Source organism: Balaenoptera musculus, chromosome 20 (genome assembly GCF_009873245.2).
Source record: "Balaenoptera musculus isolate JJ_BM4_2016_0621 chromosome 20, mBalMus1.pri.v3, whole genome shotgun sequence".
Taxonomy (NCBI): domain Eukaryota; kingdom Metazoa; phylum Chordata; class Mammalia; order Artiodactyla; family Balaenopteridae; genus Balaenoptera; species Balaenoptera musculus.
This window is the reverse complement of record NC_045804.1, coordinates 23,631,099-23,648,413: the sequence shown is the minus strand read 5'-3', so window position 1 is coordinate 23,648,413 and position 17,315 is coordinate 23,631,099. Positions and strand designations below refer to the sequence as shown.

At 36.1% G+C, this 17,315-nt stretch overlaps 1 protein-coding gene across 12 annotated transcripts in view; it reads right to left on the bottom strand.

The window, feature by feature from the left end:
* Positions 1-17,315, bottom strand: part of MBTD1 (mbt domain containing 1) — a 67,414-nt gene that overhangs the window by 27,975 nt on the left and 22,124 nt on the right. For 5 of the 12 annotated variants that reach the window (XR_005017695.1, XM_036835708.1, XM_036835706.1 and 2 more), the window contains 4 exons: positions 10,934-11,135; positions 6,362-6,501; positions 4,974-5,088; positions 4,326-4,411 (listed from right to left, as the gene is read on the bottom strand). Coding sequence is in view for 11 of the 12 variants with exons in the window: in XM_036835700.1 (XP_036691595.1) it covers positions 4,326-4,411; positions 4,974-5,088; positions 6,362-6,501; positions 10,934-11,135 (543 nt within the window). In the remaining variant the exon portion in view is untranslated. The other 7 variants (XM_036835707.1, XM_036835709.1, XM_036835704.1 and 4 more) reach the window with 7 other exon arrangements.

Below are 17,315 nucleotides of genomic sequence, written 5' to 3'. Positions count from 1 at the left end.
GATAAGAGTACTAGAGGTATCTTTTGTTTTAATATTTGATCTTTGACCCTAATTCCAAGACACAGACCTCCTAAATCCTTTGGAATTTCTTGGGTGATAAGAGTGTCTTTTGTTCTAATGAGGCAACTCTTTGTGGGCCCCTAGATAGCTTCAGGATGGGAGCTGGTCACCACATAGATCAAACTATGATTAGAGGGCTTCCTTGGTGGCACAGTGGTTAAGAATCCGCCTGCCAATGCAAGGGACACGGGTTCAAGCCCTGGTCTGGGAAGATCCCACATGCCTCGGAGCAACTAAGCCCGTGCGCCACAACTACTGAGCCTGCGCTCTAGAGCCCGCGAGCCACAACTACTGAAGCCCGCGCTCCACAACAAGAGAAGCCACTGCAGTGAGAAGCCCGCGCACCGCAACCAAGAGTAGCCCCCACTCGCCACAACTAGAGAAAGCCTGCGCACAGCAACAAAGACACAATGCAGCCAAAAATAAAAGTAAATAAAATAAATAAATTTATTAAAAAAAACCAAAACTATGATTAGAAGCTTGGAACTTTCAGCCCCATCACCCATCCTCCAGGAAAGGGAGAGGGGTTAGAGACTGAGTTAATGACCCATTATGCCTATGTGATGAAGCCTCCATCAAAATCCCAACACACAGGATTTGCAGAGCTTCTGGGTTGGTGGATAAGTAAAGGTGCTAGGAGAGTGGTGCACCGCGGAGGGCATGGAAACTCTGTGCCCCTTCTCATATACCTTGCCCTACACATCTCTTCATCTGACTATTATCTCTTTTATTATATCCTTAATAATGAAACAGTAAACCTAAGTGTTTCCCTGAATTCTGTGAGCCATTCTAGCAAATTATCAAACCCAAGGAAGGGGCATGGGAACTCTGATTTACAGCTATCTGTCAGAAGTAGAGGTGACAATGTGGGATTTGCAACTGGTGTCTGAAGTGGGGGCAGTCTTGTGTGACTGAGTCCGTAAGTGTGGGATCTGATGCTAACTCCAGACAGACAGTGTCAGAATTGAACTAAACTGTAGGACACCCAAGCTGGTGTCAGAGAAATGTTTGATGTGCGGAAACCCACACATCTGGTATCAGCAGCACTGTGTGGTAGAGTTGTGTAGGTAAAGGGGGAGCACAGGAGGGTTTTCCTATAGGGGCTTAATTCAAAACTATGTTAAAAACCGAACAAATAAGAAAAACTGCATGAGAAAAAGCAGGTTAAAGCCCAAAGTTGAAAATTTCAATCCAGCTACTGAAAAATGTAGCAAGAGTTTCTTCACTTATAATAAGAGATGGAGTAGATGAGCTAGATGATTTTTAAGATAACTTACAGCTTTGTGACCATATGATTTAGGATTAATTAAAAATGATATTACCTAACACCTGAAACCAACACAAGATTGTAAATAAACTATACTCCAATAAAAAATTTTTAAAAAATGGTATTAACCTAATTCAGTGGTTTCCAACCTCAGAGACTGTCAAAGAAGGGAAAGCCAAGGGTCAGGGGCCAAGGCTCTAGCCATACCACCCTACTCTTGCCAGACCAATCAGTATAACTTCCCCTTATGCTAGCTATGTTTAATAGGGAAAGGCGGAATTGTAATGCTTTAAAAAAAAGGTCTGAAAACTACCACCTAGATGAAATGAAAGTTGCATCAGATATATAGCAATCATAATATACAGGTTTCTAAGTAGATATATTTAATGACAACTGGGCTCCATTTACACTGATAATTATAAAAAATGTCAAACACTGTTGTAATTGAGTGATTCAGTATAAACCATTATGCACAATTACAGCAATATTCAAAGAGAATATTGTCCTATGATATACTTTGCAGAAACTTCCCAGAAATTTAAAGACAGACCATGGAAAAGAGGAATTCTACTGAAATTCTATGGTTTAAGAACTAATCACTATCATTTTTAAGTGCTGGAAAATATATTTACCTGGGGCCCCTACCGCAGAAGAGGTTGAGTTACCTTAAAGAAGCAAGGCAGTCAAAGCTGTGACACCACCCCCACCCCCAAATCCTGGTTCAACCAGAACAGCTCTGTTTACATGTACACATTGAATTTTTTTTTTTTTTTGGCGGTGCCGGTGCCACGCAATCTAAGTTCCCCAATCAGGGATGGAACCTGGGTCCCAGCAGTGAAAGCGTTGAGTCCTAACCACTGGACTGCTAGGGAATTCCCACAGATTGAATGTGTTAAAAAATTATGTTTGAAAAAAGAATCCCCTAGGAGCAGGGAAAGGCTCCCAACCTGCGCTCAAGTTGGAGACAATGCAGGTGTAGAGTGCGGAGGAAGAGGCCCCACAGATGCACCAGTGTTAAAGCAGGCATCAAGTGTTAGAAGATTAGAAGACTGATGATTCAAGGCAGGACCTTGTGCTTGCAGCTGCTCCTGGCAATAGGTTTTCTAAAGCTAAAGCCAGTAATTCTCCTTGGAGACCCCAAAAACCATCTAAGGGGGAAAACCATGAAGAGTCAACTCTAAAGGACAAAAATCAAGTACAGCACAAAGTCTGACCTCCTAAACCAAATGACTTCAAATAAAAATGCTGGTTAAGGCAACAAAGCAAACTCATTTTGTACTAAAATATACTAAGACATTACCAGTATAAAATGTTTCCTATTTGGTAAGGAGAAGGCAGTAAAGGAAGATGAGTGGAGCAGGAAGGCACTGGGTGACAGATACCTTGCTTCTGAATGAGAAACAGGAGGTCCCACAGTATCATTACTAATCATACAGCTAAGGCTAGCTGCTCTATTCTATATGATAGAACACTTTAATCTTAAAAAAGCAAAGTCGAAAAAAATCAATTTCATTATAATAGAGATTTTCTTGCAAAGAACTTTAACATAGTATTACTATTCAAAGATACGGACATGAAATAAAATATTATACTTTTGGGACTTTGAAATGTTACTTTTAAAAATATCCTGACTACTTATATAAAATAGGTGAACGTGGTTTATGATACTAAAACCTAAAAAAACAAAATATTAAAATAAAGATAGGAAAAGAGATAAAGGATACTCAGAAGGAGACAACAGACAAATGTTCCAGGAATCTGGGATGAAAGAGTTATTATAACTGAGAACTTAATCTAATTCTTATCTTCCTAGTACCAAAAAGAACTATCTCAAGAGAGGAGAGTTAAAGACTTGCTTTGTAGTTCTCATGAAAGCTGCTGTTGCCATGTATTTAATATATCTCATAAATGTGACACTACTATCAACACTACAATAAAATATATCAGCTACTGTATACTAAGGTAAAGTATCTAAGATTCCACTTAGGCTGATTCAGATGGTCAGCATGCCACCGACTAAGGGCTTAACACCTGTACTTTTAAGAAAGAAAACTTAGCAAATGAATGAATTTGGCTTTAATTCATATTTCTACCACTGAATTAATATGTTTGGCCTTGATCAACATCCTTTATTGGACATGAATGAATTAAAATTCATTTGGATTTCCACAGCAAGAACTCAAGCTCAGTTTTGTTCACATGCTATTATTTAACAGTAAAGCTCTAAGTTAACAATATGTTAAGTGTACGCAAAATTTCATTCATTAACTTTCTAAATTCTCTTTCCTTCTTATACATGATCAGTAGCAGATAGAATCTTTAAATATAAATTAAACTTACAGTGAGGTTAAAAAAAGTATTGAAGAGAATTAATCACAGATAACTGAATCAAAAGGAATGAAATCAAAAGGAAAGAATTTATCATTAGATACATTTTAAACATAACTCTCAATTACTTCAGATGTTCTGTGACACTACTTGTTAAAAAGAACATCTCGCAAAAGATCATTTCAGCCCACGATACTGTATTACTAATAGTTCCTTCTTTGTTTTTGTGGTTTTACATTTGAGACAAAACAAAACTAGAAGATCTTTCCTTTTCTCAATTATTAGGTCAAATCACAAAAATTTAGGTAACATATACGATGGATGGTTTCTATGAGGTTGAACCATATGACTACCAATATACAACTATCTTTGATACACAAAACCAGCAATTTTATATGGTTCAACTTAATATGAAAATTGGACGAGACTAGTGCCTTTCCCCATTTAAAACAATTTCAACTTGCAATGTCTTTATAGGAACCTTTTACTTATAAAACTTAGAGAAGTTATGTAATTATTCATAGTACTATAATTAATAAAAAAAGAAACATTTCCATTACAACGTATAAAATAAAGACCTTCTAAGGATAAGACGCTTAAATGCTACTGTGCCTTCAGATTTAAACAATGACTAAGCATTTCAATATAAACTGAGAAATTCCATACTCACATGTTTAAAGCAGGTAACTGGAGCTGCTATAAAGCTATTGCTATTGATGTAGTTACCCCAGCTGAAACCTTCCATGGAGACTGCTACTGAAATAAAATAAATTTAGATATATTACAGTTCTAAAATTTGTAAGAAGGCTATTGTGAAATGACACAAATTTATCACCTCTAAAGAAAGTTTTTTTCTATAAAGACAGAACTTCTCTAAATAAACATGAACTTTAGCATATATCATATTTGCAAACAAATAGCAGTTTAACTCTTCTATACACAATATATGCTTCTTGGGAAGTGAGGCAAGAGCTCTCCAGTTATAAGAAACAAAGCACAGCGGAGAGCAGATACCTTCAGGATAACAAATGCTGTTCTGGCTGCTCTTGTGCTTTATTCCCACGCAGCTGTTACCCGTGCACTTCAATGAGATTTCTATCCAGTATCCACCACCTAATAGCACCATAACTTGTGAACACTATTCTATTCTAGAATAATTTACTGAAACCAAAACCTCTATCAGGAAGCCCAGTGTCACAATGTGCAAATACAGTAGAGAAATACCTTAGTTAACAGAATCCAAAATTAAAATGTTATTAATTAAAACTAGATGAATCAGTACCAAATATTTCACCTCCACTACATTCACCCATATTACCTGATTTAGTCTTTGCTTGATTTTGCAAGGTAGCTTGATACTGAGCATATGCAGCTAGTTTAGCAACTAAAGGTTGTTTCTGAAGAACTTTTGCTTTCTTTGTTGGAGGCTTACCCTAAAACAAGAAGAGTTAAGTAAATAGGATTCTTTCTCATCCCCCCACCCTCAAATCTGAAAACTAACTTGATTGCATACTACTCATTCTGCTTAAGTAAACATCGAGGGTTTAGAAAATTATTAAAGCAGAGGAAACATACAAGGAATTTTAACATGAGAAATGTTTTCTGGAGTTCTGCTACAATGTAGATACCTAATATGGGTAGCAGAGCTGGCACAGACTAAAATAGCAATATGCAAATTAATATGTTAATAAAAAATCATATCCCATAAGATGTTAAAATATAGGCTGTGGTGGATAATTCATTCCTTCTTGTACTAGATAAAACCAGTGGTTATTCACTCATGCAGGTTGCCAAGCATTGCTATTCATATAAGAAAAGATAATTTAATGTTTAAAGAGCAAGTGACTGAGGTTTATACCTTTAGTGCTAACGCAAAAGATCAATGACAAAATGATCATGGGCCAAATTCAGTGTGACAAACTGCCATCCATTTGGGTACAGACCATTGCTCAGGATCTTTAGGTACTGTCTATCTGAAATATAGAAATACATCTAAGTGATGTATTTCCTTAATCTGGGGAATTTAAATAATCCTTTCAGCGCTATGCAATGATCACAATAAGGTAAAGAAGAATATGAAAAATGTGATCATTCAAATAAAATATATTACAAAAATCAGTTATGTGATGCCTTTAAAAAGTTGTTTATATGCTACAATAGTAATAACTTAGTCAAATGCTCAAATCTCCAGTCATTTTGTAGGCACTGACGTACATTTACAGAAAGATGATTTTCTTTTTGTATTATGAATTTTTCCAAAAAGTTAGTTGGATTAACCAAATACACTTGGTCAAGGTATCAAATGGGTTGCAATCAAAAATACAAACCAAAGATGATGGAAAAATAAAACCAAAGGGTAAATCATTCCCCCTCCCAGCACTGAAAGTTTCTACTTTGATGTTAACTCCAAAGAAAACCAGGGGGAAAAATGGCTTCAATTCATGTATATAAAAAGAGGTTTATTACATTTATACTTATTTAGAAAAAAGACACAAACAATTCATAGTTTATTTTGGATAGTATGCCTTCTCTATTTATAACAGTTACTCAATTTTATAGAATGAACATATTTCTTAAAAATGTGGGGTATAAAATGATAACTGGCCAATTGGGCAAAGGTGGAGTGCAGCGAATCACAATCAAATGACAGATAAACAGTGAAAGCCATAGAAATAACAGATATAAAGAATAAGAAGGTTTCTGTACCGTTACCTGAAGTCTGGCCAAAATGCTTGCCTTCTTGGAGTTTGACGAGTAACTTCTTGAACATGAAACACTGCAGAAACGCTTTGTTTTAGAGTAAAAAGCATCTCGCACACCAACCATCCCACACATTTCACAGGTAGCTAATTAACAAGAACAATGGTGTTATGATCATATAATAAAACCAACTTTCATCTAACAGTTTAATAATTTCTTCAATTATCTAAAGGTTTTAATTTTAAAAATTTCTTTAAAGCAGATAGAAAATTTCTTCTATCTGTTACATAAATGATATAAAAACCTAATAAAAGCTAGGGGAAAGACTGGAATGATACCACAGCTACAGGCTCCAGAAGGTCTGACAATAGCTTAAGGTCTGAAAAGGCTTTAGAAAGGGTCAAAAGACACACAAACAAATATAAGTTAGATTCAACTAACATTTCCTTAGTGCTCACCTTGTGCCAGACATTATAAGCTCTGATGTTTGAAAGGATTATAAACAAAAGATAAAAAAAAGTGCAACACAACTGAAGATTAATACAAAGTGCACCACAGGTCTTTAAAATACTGTAAAGACTGAAACATAAAAATGGCCAACTCAGAAAAATGCTAAAGGCAATATGAGGATTCTCTCAAGTTATATTCAGGAGACGAGAGAAACAGGATAGGTTCAAAGCTTGAGGTACATGCACTATTATTAACTGATAATAGAGGGCAACAAAACTCTAACCACTATTGGGTCTCTTTTGTAAATTAGCATAATGGACAATAATTTGAAAGGCAGATTAGAAGAACAGGGTAATAAGAAGTGAAGCTCAAAAAAGATACATAGGTTGTGGGATTGCTGAATTACACAATAGTTCTATTTTTAAATTTTTGAGGAATCACCATACTGTTTTCAATAATGGCTTTACCAACTTACATTACCACCAAGAGTTTATAAGACTTCCCTCTCTCCACATCCTCCTCAACATTTGTTATCTCTTGTCTTTTTGATACTAGCCATCCTAACAGGTATGAGGTGATATCTCATTGTGGTTTTGATCTTCATTTCCCTGATGATTAGTGATGTTGAGCACATTTTCATGTATCTATTGGCCATTTGCATGTTTTCTTTGGAAAAATGTCTATTCAGGTCCTTCGTCCATTTTTAAATTGGATTATTTGCTTTTTTGGCTATTGAGTTGTATGAGTCCTTTATATATTTTGGATATTAACCCCTTATCAAATATATGGTTTACAAATATTTTCTCCCACTCTGTAGGTTACCTTTTCAATTTACTGTTTCCTTTGCTGAGCAGAACCTCTTTAGTTTAATGTAACCTCACTGCTTATTTTAGCTTTTGTTGCCTGTGCTTTTGGTGTCTTATCCAAGAAACCACTGCTAGGACCAACGTCAAGGAGCTTCTTTCTTATGTTTTCTTCTAGGAGTTTTACAGTTTCAGGTCTTACATTTAAATCTTTAATCCATTTTCAAGTTAATTTTTGTGAGTGGTATAAGATAGGGGTCCAGTTTTTCTTTTGCATGTGGATATCAAATTTCTCAACACCATTTACTGAAAAGACTGTCCTTTCCCCATTGTGTGTTCTTGTTGCCCTTATCAAAAATTAGTTGACTGCAACTCAGTATCTCAAAGAGATATCTGCCCCCCCCCATGTTCATTGTAGCATTATTCACAATAGCCAAGTTATGGAAACACACTAAATGTCTTTTGATGGATGAGTGGATAAAAAAAAAAAATGTGGTATATATATAGATAGATAGATAGATAGATAGATACACAGATAGATATGGTATCCATATATATGGAATATTATTCATTAAATTGGAATATTATTCATTATAATTGAGTATTATTCAGCCATAAAAAGAAGGAAATATTGTCATTTCTGACAACATGGACGAAACTGGAGGGGATTATGCTAAGTGAAATAAGCCAGAAAGAGAAAGACAAATAGTGTACGGTATCACTTATATGTGGAATCTTAAAAAAAAAAAGCCCATTTCATAGAACGGTGGTTGCCAGGGGTACAAATTTTCAGTTATAAAAAGAGTAAGTTGTGAGGATCTAATGTGCAGCATGGTGACTATAGTTAATAACACTACTGTACTGTATACTTGGAAGTTGCTGAGAGTGGATCTTGTGCTCACACCGCACGCGCACACACACACACACACACACACACACACACTCAGTTAACTTTGTGAGGTGACAGATGTGTTAATTATCTTGATCTTGGTAATCATTCCACCGTATCCATGTATATCAAATCACCACATTTATAGACATTTATACATTTAAACATATACAATTATATTTGTCAATTATTCCTCAGTAAAGTTGGGGGAAAAAAGATAACATAGCAAACAACTGCTTGAGTGGGTTCAAATCTCCATCTAACCAGTTATAACTGGAGGAACTTACAGTTTAACCAGTAAGTTCTCATAACAAATTATGAGAAATCATGGAAAAAATGTAAGAAGCCGAGGATAAGAGATAAACAAAGGGTGTCTAAGGGAAAAAAAGCCTGAATGATTTTCTGTTGTAAAAATTCTAGAACAGATTATTTAAAAGGTTTGTGGATCATCTAGGTAAAAAAAAAAGCGATCCCAAGGGGACAGTATATCTTTGCCAAGAACTGAACATGTCAAACTAGAATTCCCATGACCAGGATGTAAGCTCCACCAGGGAGTTTATTCTATATTGTTCCTATTTGTATCTGTAAAACAGAGTCTGGCACATATAAAGCTCCCTTTTGTGATAAGATTACCAGACTGGTATATCATAACTAAACCACGACAAGATGTATATTAACAGGAGTTAACACATTTGATAAAATCTCTCATGTAGCTTTGTCAGTAAGGATTGAGAAATTCAAGCTGAAGTAGAAAACACCTAGGTAGGTTTTAACTGGTTGGATGACCACACCTAGTGAGTCATGATAAGTGAAGTTAAGTTCTTTGATATGATCTGCAGGACTCTGTACCAGGCCCTTAGATGCTCAACGTTTTAATCAAAAGACTAGAATATAGGGCTTCCCTGGTGGTGCAGTGGTTAAGAATCCACCTGTCAATGCAGGGGACACGGGTTCAAGCCCTGGTCTGGGAAGATCCCACTTGCCGCGGAGCAACTAAACCCGTGCGCCACAACTACTGAGCCTGTGCTCTAGAGCCCGCGAACCACAACTACTGAGCCCGAGTGCCACAACTACTGAAGCCCCCGTGCCTAGAGCCCGTGCTCCACAACAAGAGAAGCCACCCAATGAGAAGCCCACGCACCACAATGAAGAGTAGCCCCTGCTCGCCGCAACTAGAGAAAAGCCCACGCGCAGCAGCAAAGACCCAACACAGGCAAAAAAAAAAAAAAGAAAAAAAGCACCAATGTCATTAAAGGCCAAAGGAAACTAATTAAAAAAAAAAAAAAAGACTAGAATATGACTTACAGGGCATTATTATCAAATCTGCAAATGACGATCAGATGACACTGCATTCAACATTAGATGAAAGAATTAGGAATAAAATATTTCTAAGACCAAAATTTAGTAAGAAAAAGGTTACATGGAGAGTTTTAAAGTCTTAACACCTTGGGTTTAAAAAATCAACAGCAAAAGCGCAAGATTGATTTAAATTGGTCTAGTTCATGTGGTTTCAGTTATTTGCAAATTCAGTATTAGTTTTAAAAAAGTTAAAGCAATTTTGGTGGCCTGAATGGAAACACAGTGTCCTAAAAAAAGGAGATAAAAGCTGAACTACCTTCTGTCCTAATCACACAGGGTGACCAACTATTTGCCTGAGGTCCTTTTCCAGGATGTGGGACATTTAATCCTAAAACCAGGACAGTCTCAGGCAAATCAGGACAAGTTGTCACCCTACTACCACATAATCTGAAGTATTCCCAGAAGAAAGTGAGCAGGATACTGATGAATTAAATTACTGCTGCTATGAGAAATGACTGAAACAATTAGGTTTACTTAGTGTGTCCTAGAGACACACTAGAAATAAGGGTTGTAGTGTGATGGGAAGAGATGTCTTTGTAACAGGGATTAGAATCATTCTGTGTACCTTTAAAAATCAAAATTAAGACCAAAAGACAAAAGTTAGAGCAAGGATAATTTTGGTTCAATATAAAGGATATTCTGGTAATTAGAGATACCCTATCGCCAAAGTGTTAAAACAGAAAACTTATAAGGAATTGTTAAAGAGAAGGGAGACTTAACCTTGAAAGTCTCTTTCAACTCTGTAAGTCTATTATCTTACACACTTCCAATTACATAGGGATTTATTATTTAATTATGGAATTTAAGTCCCATTAAGTTTCTCAGCTGCCTTTTGTTTTCATTTTTTTCTACTTGTTTTCTACCAGCAGGTGGTAGGTATGCAAAATAAAGAGATCTAACACAAACCCAGTGATCTTATCTAGAACTATAAGTTTCAGACTGTGTTTCTTCAAACTGTTCTTTAAAAATTCTAAGGGAAATGATAGGAGAAATGGAATCAAAACATACCCTCAAATATAAAGGTGTGTAACAGGTGAAGGCTGTTCACCTGAGCTGAAGTATATACTCCATACTCACCCATGCCAGATTTACCATCTGGGTATGTGTACACTTGGCCATTGTTTTTGATAATTGGCAGATTAGAAGGTAAAGGAGCAACTTCCTCTTCACTCTCCTCAGAGCTGGAGCTGCTACTCGTGTCCTCACTGCAGCTATCATAACCGTCAAACATCCCGAAAGAGTCTCTTCTTTTCCTTTCGGATCGTGAAGAATGTTCAGTCTTAAAAGTAGAAGAAATCAGTAACACATGACACAGCACTCATGTACACTACCTAAAAGACCTTAGTTCAAATTGTGATAAATGAGATTTGAAAAATGAAAATCTAGCCCTGAGAATTGATAATTTTATTTTATAATGAAAAGCTAAATGTTTGTGTCAAGTGGAGCCCTCCACTTCCATGAGGCATAAATCTATTAGCTACCATGTTAGCTAAAAGGAGTAACAATGATGGAAAAAACACTAAATGGGAATCGGAAGATCATCAGGTAATTCAAGTTTTGCCATAAACTAGATATATCACTTCTCTATAAAATGCGATTAGATCAGATGATTTCTTTTTTTAAAACAACTGTGGTGAAATACACATAACAAATACCTATTTCAAAAATTATACAAGACAGCATTTCTACATGTAACACTATTTCATTTTTTTAACATACATAATTAGAAAAAAACCCAACCATCTCCAGCTAAACACTATTTCCTTTTCAAAAGAAAAAGCACAAAGATACTATATATCAGGTTCAGCAAATGCTACTCATATGTTCCTCCAAAAATGTTCCCTCACTCAAGCCACCAAAAAACCCCCAAACTAATACCTACCACCACTCCAACTTTTCCTGAAATCAATTCCAAAACTTCAAGTTCAGTGAGAAGAAAGTTAAAAGAAAGCAGGAAAAAACAAAGAGAAAAAAAGAAATGGAATATTTGAAATGAAAAAAAATCAAACCATCACTAAACATACAGTGAATTACAAGTAGAGTGAAAACTATCAACCAAAAAATCTTTAGAGTTTGGTACCTATCTTATTCTTTTGCTTCAGTTATAATTTTTTTGGTATCATCTTCCACCTTATGCACAATTTCTTCTCTGGCTAGTTTAACATCTTAACATGACCAATAACAAAGCTGAAATCTGTTGTCCAAAGTTTGACAAGATAAAACCATCCAAATGCATATCTTAGTTTTATTGAATAAACTATCATTTTCAGATATGCTTGTATTAAAAGTTTGCTTTGAGATGGGGAACTGATTTTCACTTGTATCCGGTGTAACTATGAAAGCAATAAAACTAGTTTCTTAATCCACACATGGAAATATTATATACTCAAATGAATACTGTCTTCTAAGAAGTCCCCTTGGGAGGCTCTACAAATGTTCTACTAATATTGCCACAACTTCTAACTTTTTTTTTTACTATTCTTCTTTCAGAACTCTCTTTTAGACCCAATTTAAAAAAGAAAAGCCAACTGAGGTCACTTTAGAATATTCATCCCTCCCCTACTATTGGTTTCCCCAGCCTGATTATTTAGCAGATTTGGTTCTGAATAGCTTTTAGTTATTTCTATAAATTACATGTATCTTCAAAGAATCAAAATCTGCTACCACCAGGAGATTTCAAAAGAATAAAGACTCTGAAGGCAATTCAAAAGGAAAAGTCTAACAATATTTTGAACTGGTAAGGTGGCAGGGAATAGGATAATCCTTGTTTAGATAAAGTATGGTACTAGCAACACAGAATTCTGACAGACCCAGGTTTGAGACTCAGCTTTGTCATTTATTAGCCGTGAACTTGGGCAAGTGATGAGTTTCTTTCTCTTATTCATTCAACATTCAACAACAATTTATTGAGCATTTGTGTGTCTCACAGTAAGACAGGTTAAGAGCGATCAATGGTTCTCATAAGGTTATAGTCTACTGGTGGGAGAAATCCAAGCAAGATCATGTGATAATAGAGTAACAAGGCAAGTGCAGTCAACTGAGATTCAGTGGTGAGGAAAGACCCTGAGGACAAAAAAGGCAGCCACTTGAATATCTGGTGCTGGAAGGAAAGGGCAAGACAAAGGCTTTTGGGCTGGAACATACTTGGTGCATTGAAAGCCAATGTGGCTGGTGTCCAGTGTGAGAGGTGTGGGAGGTGAGGCTGGAGGAGGACGCAGCGGCCAGATGACCAGGGCCCTTGAAGTCTAGGTTAAAGTTTGATCTGTTTTTTTCCTGAGGGCAACATAAAGACACTATGAAATACGTATCACAATGCCTGGAATATACATTTAGTAAACACTGGCTAGAATTCTAAATTCTAATAAATTCATACACCTTAACTCCATACAGAGATGATCTTTAACATCCAGAGCTTTCATATAAGTTTGTCGTCCACTTTATAGTCAGCTTGGTTAGCAGCTAACATATTTACTGACCCTGAAGTGTCAACACAGAATATCTTATTCTGACTCAACTTGTTAGAGAATATAAACTTAAAATTTCAGGGACCCAATGATTACAAACATTTTGGTTTCAATAAGTATAGGCTGTTAACATTTTTAAAAAAGTATTATGGTCAAATACATTTGGGAAATTTTCCTTACTTCAAAGCCCTCTTCGAGCCCTTAAGATGCTTGTGAACATTACAATAATTTAAGAGGTATATATAGTATGCAGTGTTTTCCAAAGCATCTTTAAGGACTAATGTTCTAGAGAAATGCTCTCTATATCAGACCAAAACCCCTGAGGGGGCTGCAACTTCAATATAAGTTGTAAAATGGGTGGGAAAAAAACTGAGTACATGTAGGGAGTTCCCTGGTGGCCTAAGTGTTAGGATTCCAGGCTTTCACTGTGGTGGCCCGGGTTCAATCCCTGGTTGGGCAATTGAGATCCCACAAGCTGCACAGCTCAGGAACCTACAAAGGAGCCTTTTTGTCCATGCTCTGGGTGGAGAGGCTTCTCTGGGATTTTGCAACCAAAGACCTGAGGTTATAACTTATCCTACCCTAGATGGTCAGAAAATTCCCATGTCAAGAAATTAAAGTGGTTCTAGGATACCAGTGCCCCCTGACACCGAGCAAAAGCAATCCTAAATCATTTCAGAAATAATCACCTACAATTCGGGCCTTTCAGCATTTCCACAGATTTTTATCAAATATCAGTACACAATCAAATATCAAACACACAATAAGTGGTCCACCGCAAGTGTCAGCAGAAATAGATTAGATATCCCAAATAGTTAGGCACTGGAATTGCCAGAGACAGAATATAAAATAACCATACAAAAACTAAGAAGAGATAAAAAATGTTATTGAAAAATGAACAGAGAATACAAAGCAATCAGAAAGAACCAAATGTAATTTCTGTAAATGAAAAATACAACTGCTGTAATTTAAAAAAAAAAACACAAAAAAACCCTAAATGTATTAGACATGCCTAAAAAATAATTGGGGAAATGGAAGATAAACATTAAGAAAGAACCCAAAACAGCAAAGAAGAACAGAAACATGGAAACTAAGAGGTTAAAAGAGCACTGAATGTAAAGATCTAATAATAAATGTCAATAAGAATTCTCAAAGGAGATGGACTTCCCTGGTGGTACAGTGGTTAAGAATCCGCCTGCCAATGCAGGGGACACGGGTTCGAGCCCTGATCTGGGAAGATCCCACATGCCGGGGAGAAACTAAGCCTGTGCGCCACAACTACTGAGCCTGTGCTCTAGAGCCCGCGAGCCACAACTACTGAGCCTGCATGCCACAACTACTGAAGCCCTCATGCCTAGAGCCCGTGCTCCGCAACAAGAGAAGCCACCGCAATGAGAAGCCCACACACGGCAACGAAGAGTAGCCCTTGCTCGCTGCAACTGGAGAAGCCCGCATGCAGCAACAAAGCCCCAACACAGCCAAAAATAAATAATAAATAAATAAATTTATATATATAAAAAAAAATTCTCAAAGGAGAGACTATGGAGAATGGAAAAAGGTAAAGCTGAATGAGATACTGGCTGAAAATTTTGAAGAAATAACAAAAACATGAATTCACAGATAGAACTACAATGTATGTTAAGCACTACAATATATGTTAAGCACAACAGAAAGATATCCACATCTAAACAGATCACAGTAAAAGTGCAGGAGACCAGAGAGAAGATTTCAAAAGTCACCAATCACAACAGTGAATCTCACTAGTCAACAAGCCCAATATAGGCACATTTAGTCCCATCAGCTGCTTAGTAACTAACCATTAAATATGAATAAACAGGCAAGGATTACCAGTCATTTGTGAAAGGCCTCTTAAAAATGTGAAAGACCAGGAACTTCCCTGGTGGTCCAGTGGTTAAGACTCCTCGCTCCCAAGGCAGGGTGCCTGGGTTCAAGCCCTGGTCAATCCCTGGTCGGGGAACTAAGATCCCACATACTGCAACTAAGCACTTGTGCTGCAACTATTGAGCCTGCGCATCTCAATGAAGAGCCCATGTGCCGCAATGAAGACCCAGCACAGCCAAATTAATTAGTTAATTATTTTGAAAATTAAAAAAATTAATTAATTAAAAAAATGTGAAAGACCAAAACAAATCTTCAGAAAAAAAGAATCTACAGGAAATAGAAGTAATGCAGGGAGCAAAAGAAAACTTCAAAAAAAAAATAATTCTTCAGAGAAATATAATAATAGGATGCTATCAGTGAACAAGACAGATCTTGGAATTTAAAAACCAGAAGAGGCAAAACAATAAATTAATACATGGATAGTAAAATCAAGGAAATCTTTCAAAAAGCATGTGTGTATGTGTATACATGAGACAAATAGGTAGATAATAAAAGAGACAAGATAAAAGTTAAATATAGAAGATACAAAATCCAAAGAATAGAGATACTGAAGAAAGAAAACAGATAGGAACAAAGAAGAAAATACAACAACAAGAATTCCAGGATCAAAAGACAGAGTTCCTATACTGAAGGAACCACGTAAGCCCAGCTTAATGACTTAAAAAACCCCCAAACTATACCAAGGTACATCCTTATAAAAATTACAGAACTTTGCCATACTAAAAGCTTCAAGAAAAACACTATATCACACAAAAAGAGAAGGGAATTAGGATATCAGTGGGTTTCTCAATGACAAGATTAACAAAAGTAATGCCTTCAAACTTCTAAAGGAAAAAAATTCTTATCAGAAAAGCTATACTCGAAGCTCCAAGTGAAAATCAACTAACTAAAAAACAAACAAACAAACAAACAAAAGAAGAAAAAAAAGAAAGCAACAGCCAGTTCTTTGAGAAGATCAATAAGACTGATTAGAGACAAGCCAAAAAGAGAAAAGACAAAATTTCCAGTATCATGGATGAGAGGCAGCATCACTACAGATTCTGCAGATATTAAGAGGAGAGTAAGAATATTACCAACAACTTTATGTTAATAAATTTGACAACTTAGAGGAAATGAACAAATTCTTTGAAAGACATAAAACCAAATCTCACATATAAACATATTACCTGAACAGGTAAATAACTATAATAACCTGAATAGGTAAAGAAACTAAATGTGTAGTTACAAACCTTCACACAAAGAAAACTCCAGCCCAAATGGCCTCACTGGAGAATTCTACGTAAGAAATACTACTGATTCTACACCAACTCTTCCAGGAAACTGAAGAGGATGAAATAGTTTCCAACTCATTCTATTAGGCCAGCATTACTCTGATCCCAAAACCAGACAAAGCTATTACAAGAAAACTACAGAGCAATATTACTCATGAATATAGGATGCAAATATTTTAAACTAAATTTTAGCAGACTGAATCAAACACTATATAAAAAGAATAATATAGGATGGCCAAGTGGGTTTATCCCAGGAAGGCAAAGCTAATTCAACATTTGAAAATCAATAAATTCACCATATTAATAGACTAAAAAACAGAAGTCATATGATTATCTCAAGAGATACAGAAAAAGCATTTGACAGACTCTGAGACCTATTCCTGATTTAAAAAACCCCTCAGCAAACTAGGAATAGAAGAGAACTTCCTCATCTGATAAAGAACATTCAGGAAAATCCTAAACTTAGCATGAAATTTAATGGGGACTTCCCTGGCGGTCCAGTGGTTAAGACTCCATGCTTCCACTGCAGGGGGCACGGGTTCGATCCCTGGTCGGGGAACTAGGATCCTGTATGCTGTGTGGCGCAGCCAAAAAAAAAAAAAGAAATTTAATGATGAAAATCTGGATGTTTTCCCATTAAGACTGGGAGTATATATATTTGCTTTTACCATTTTAATTCAATATTGTACTAGAAATTCTAGCCAGTGCAATAAGAAAAAAGAAGCACAGAAATAAAGAAATAAAAGAATCCAGATTGTAAAGAAGTAAATTTAACTAATCTTTATTCCCAGACATCACGATTGTAGAAAATCTGATGGAATA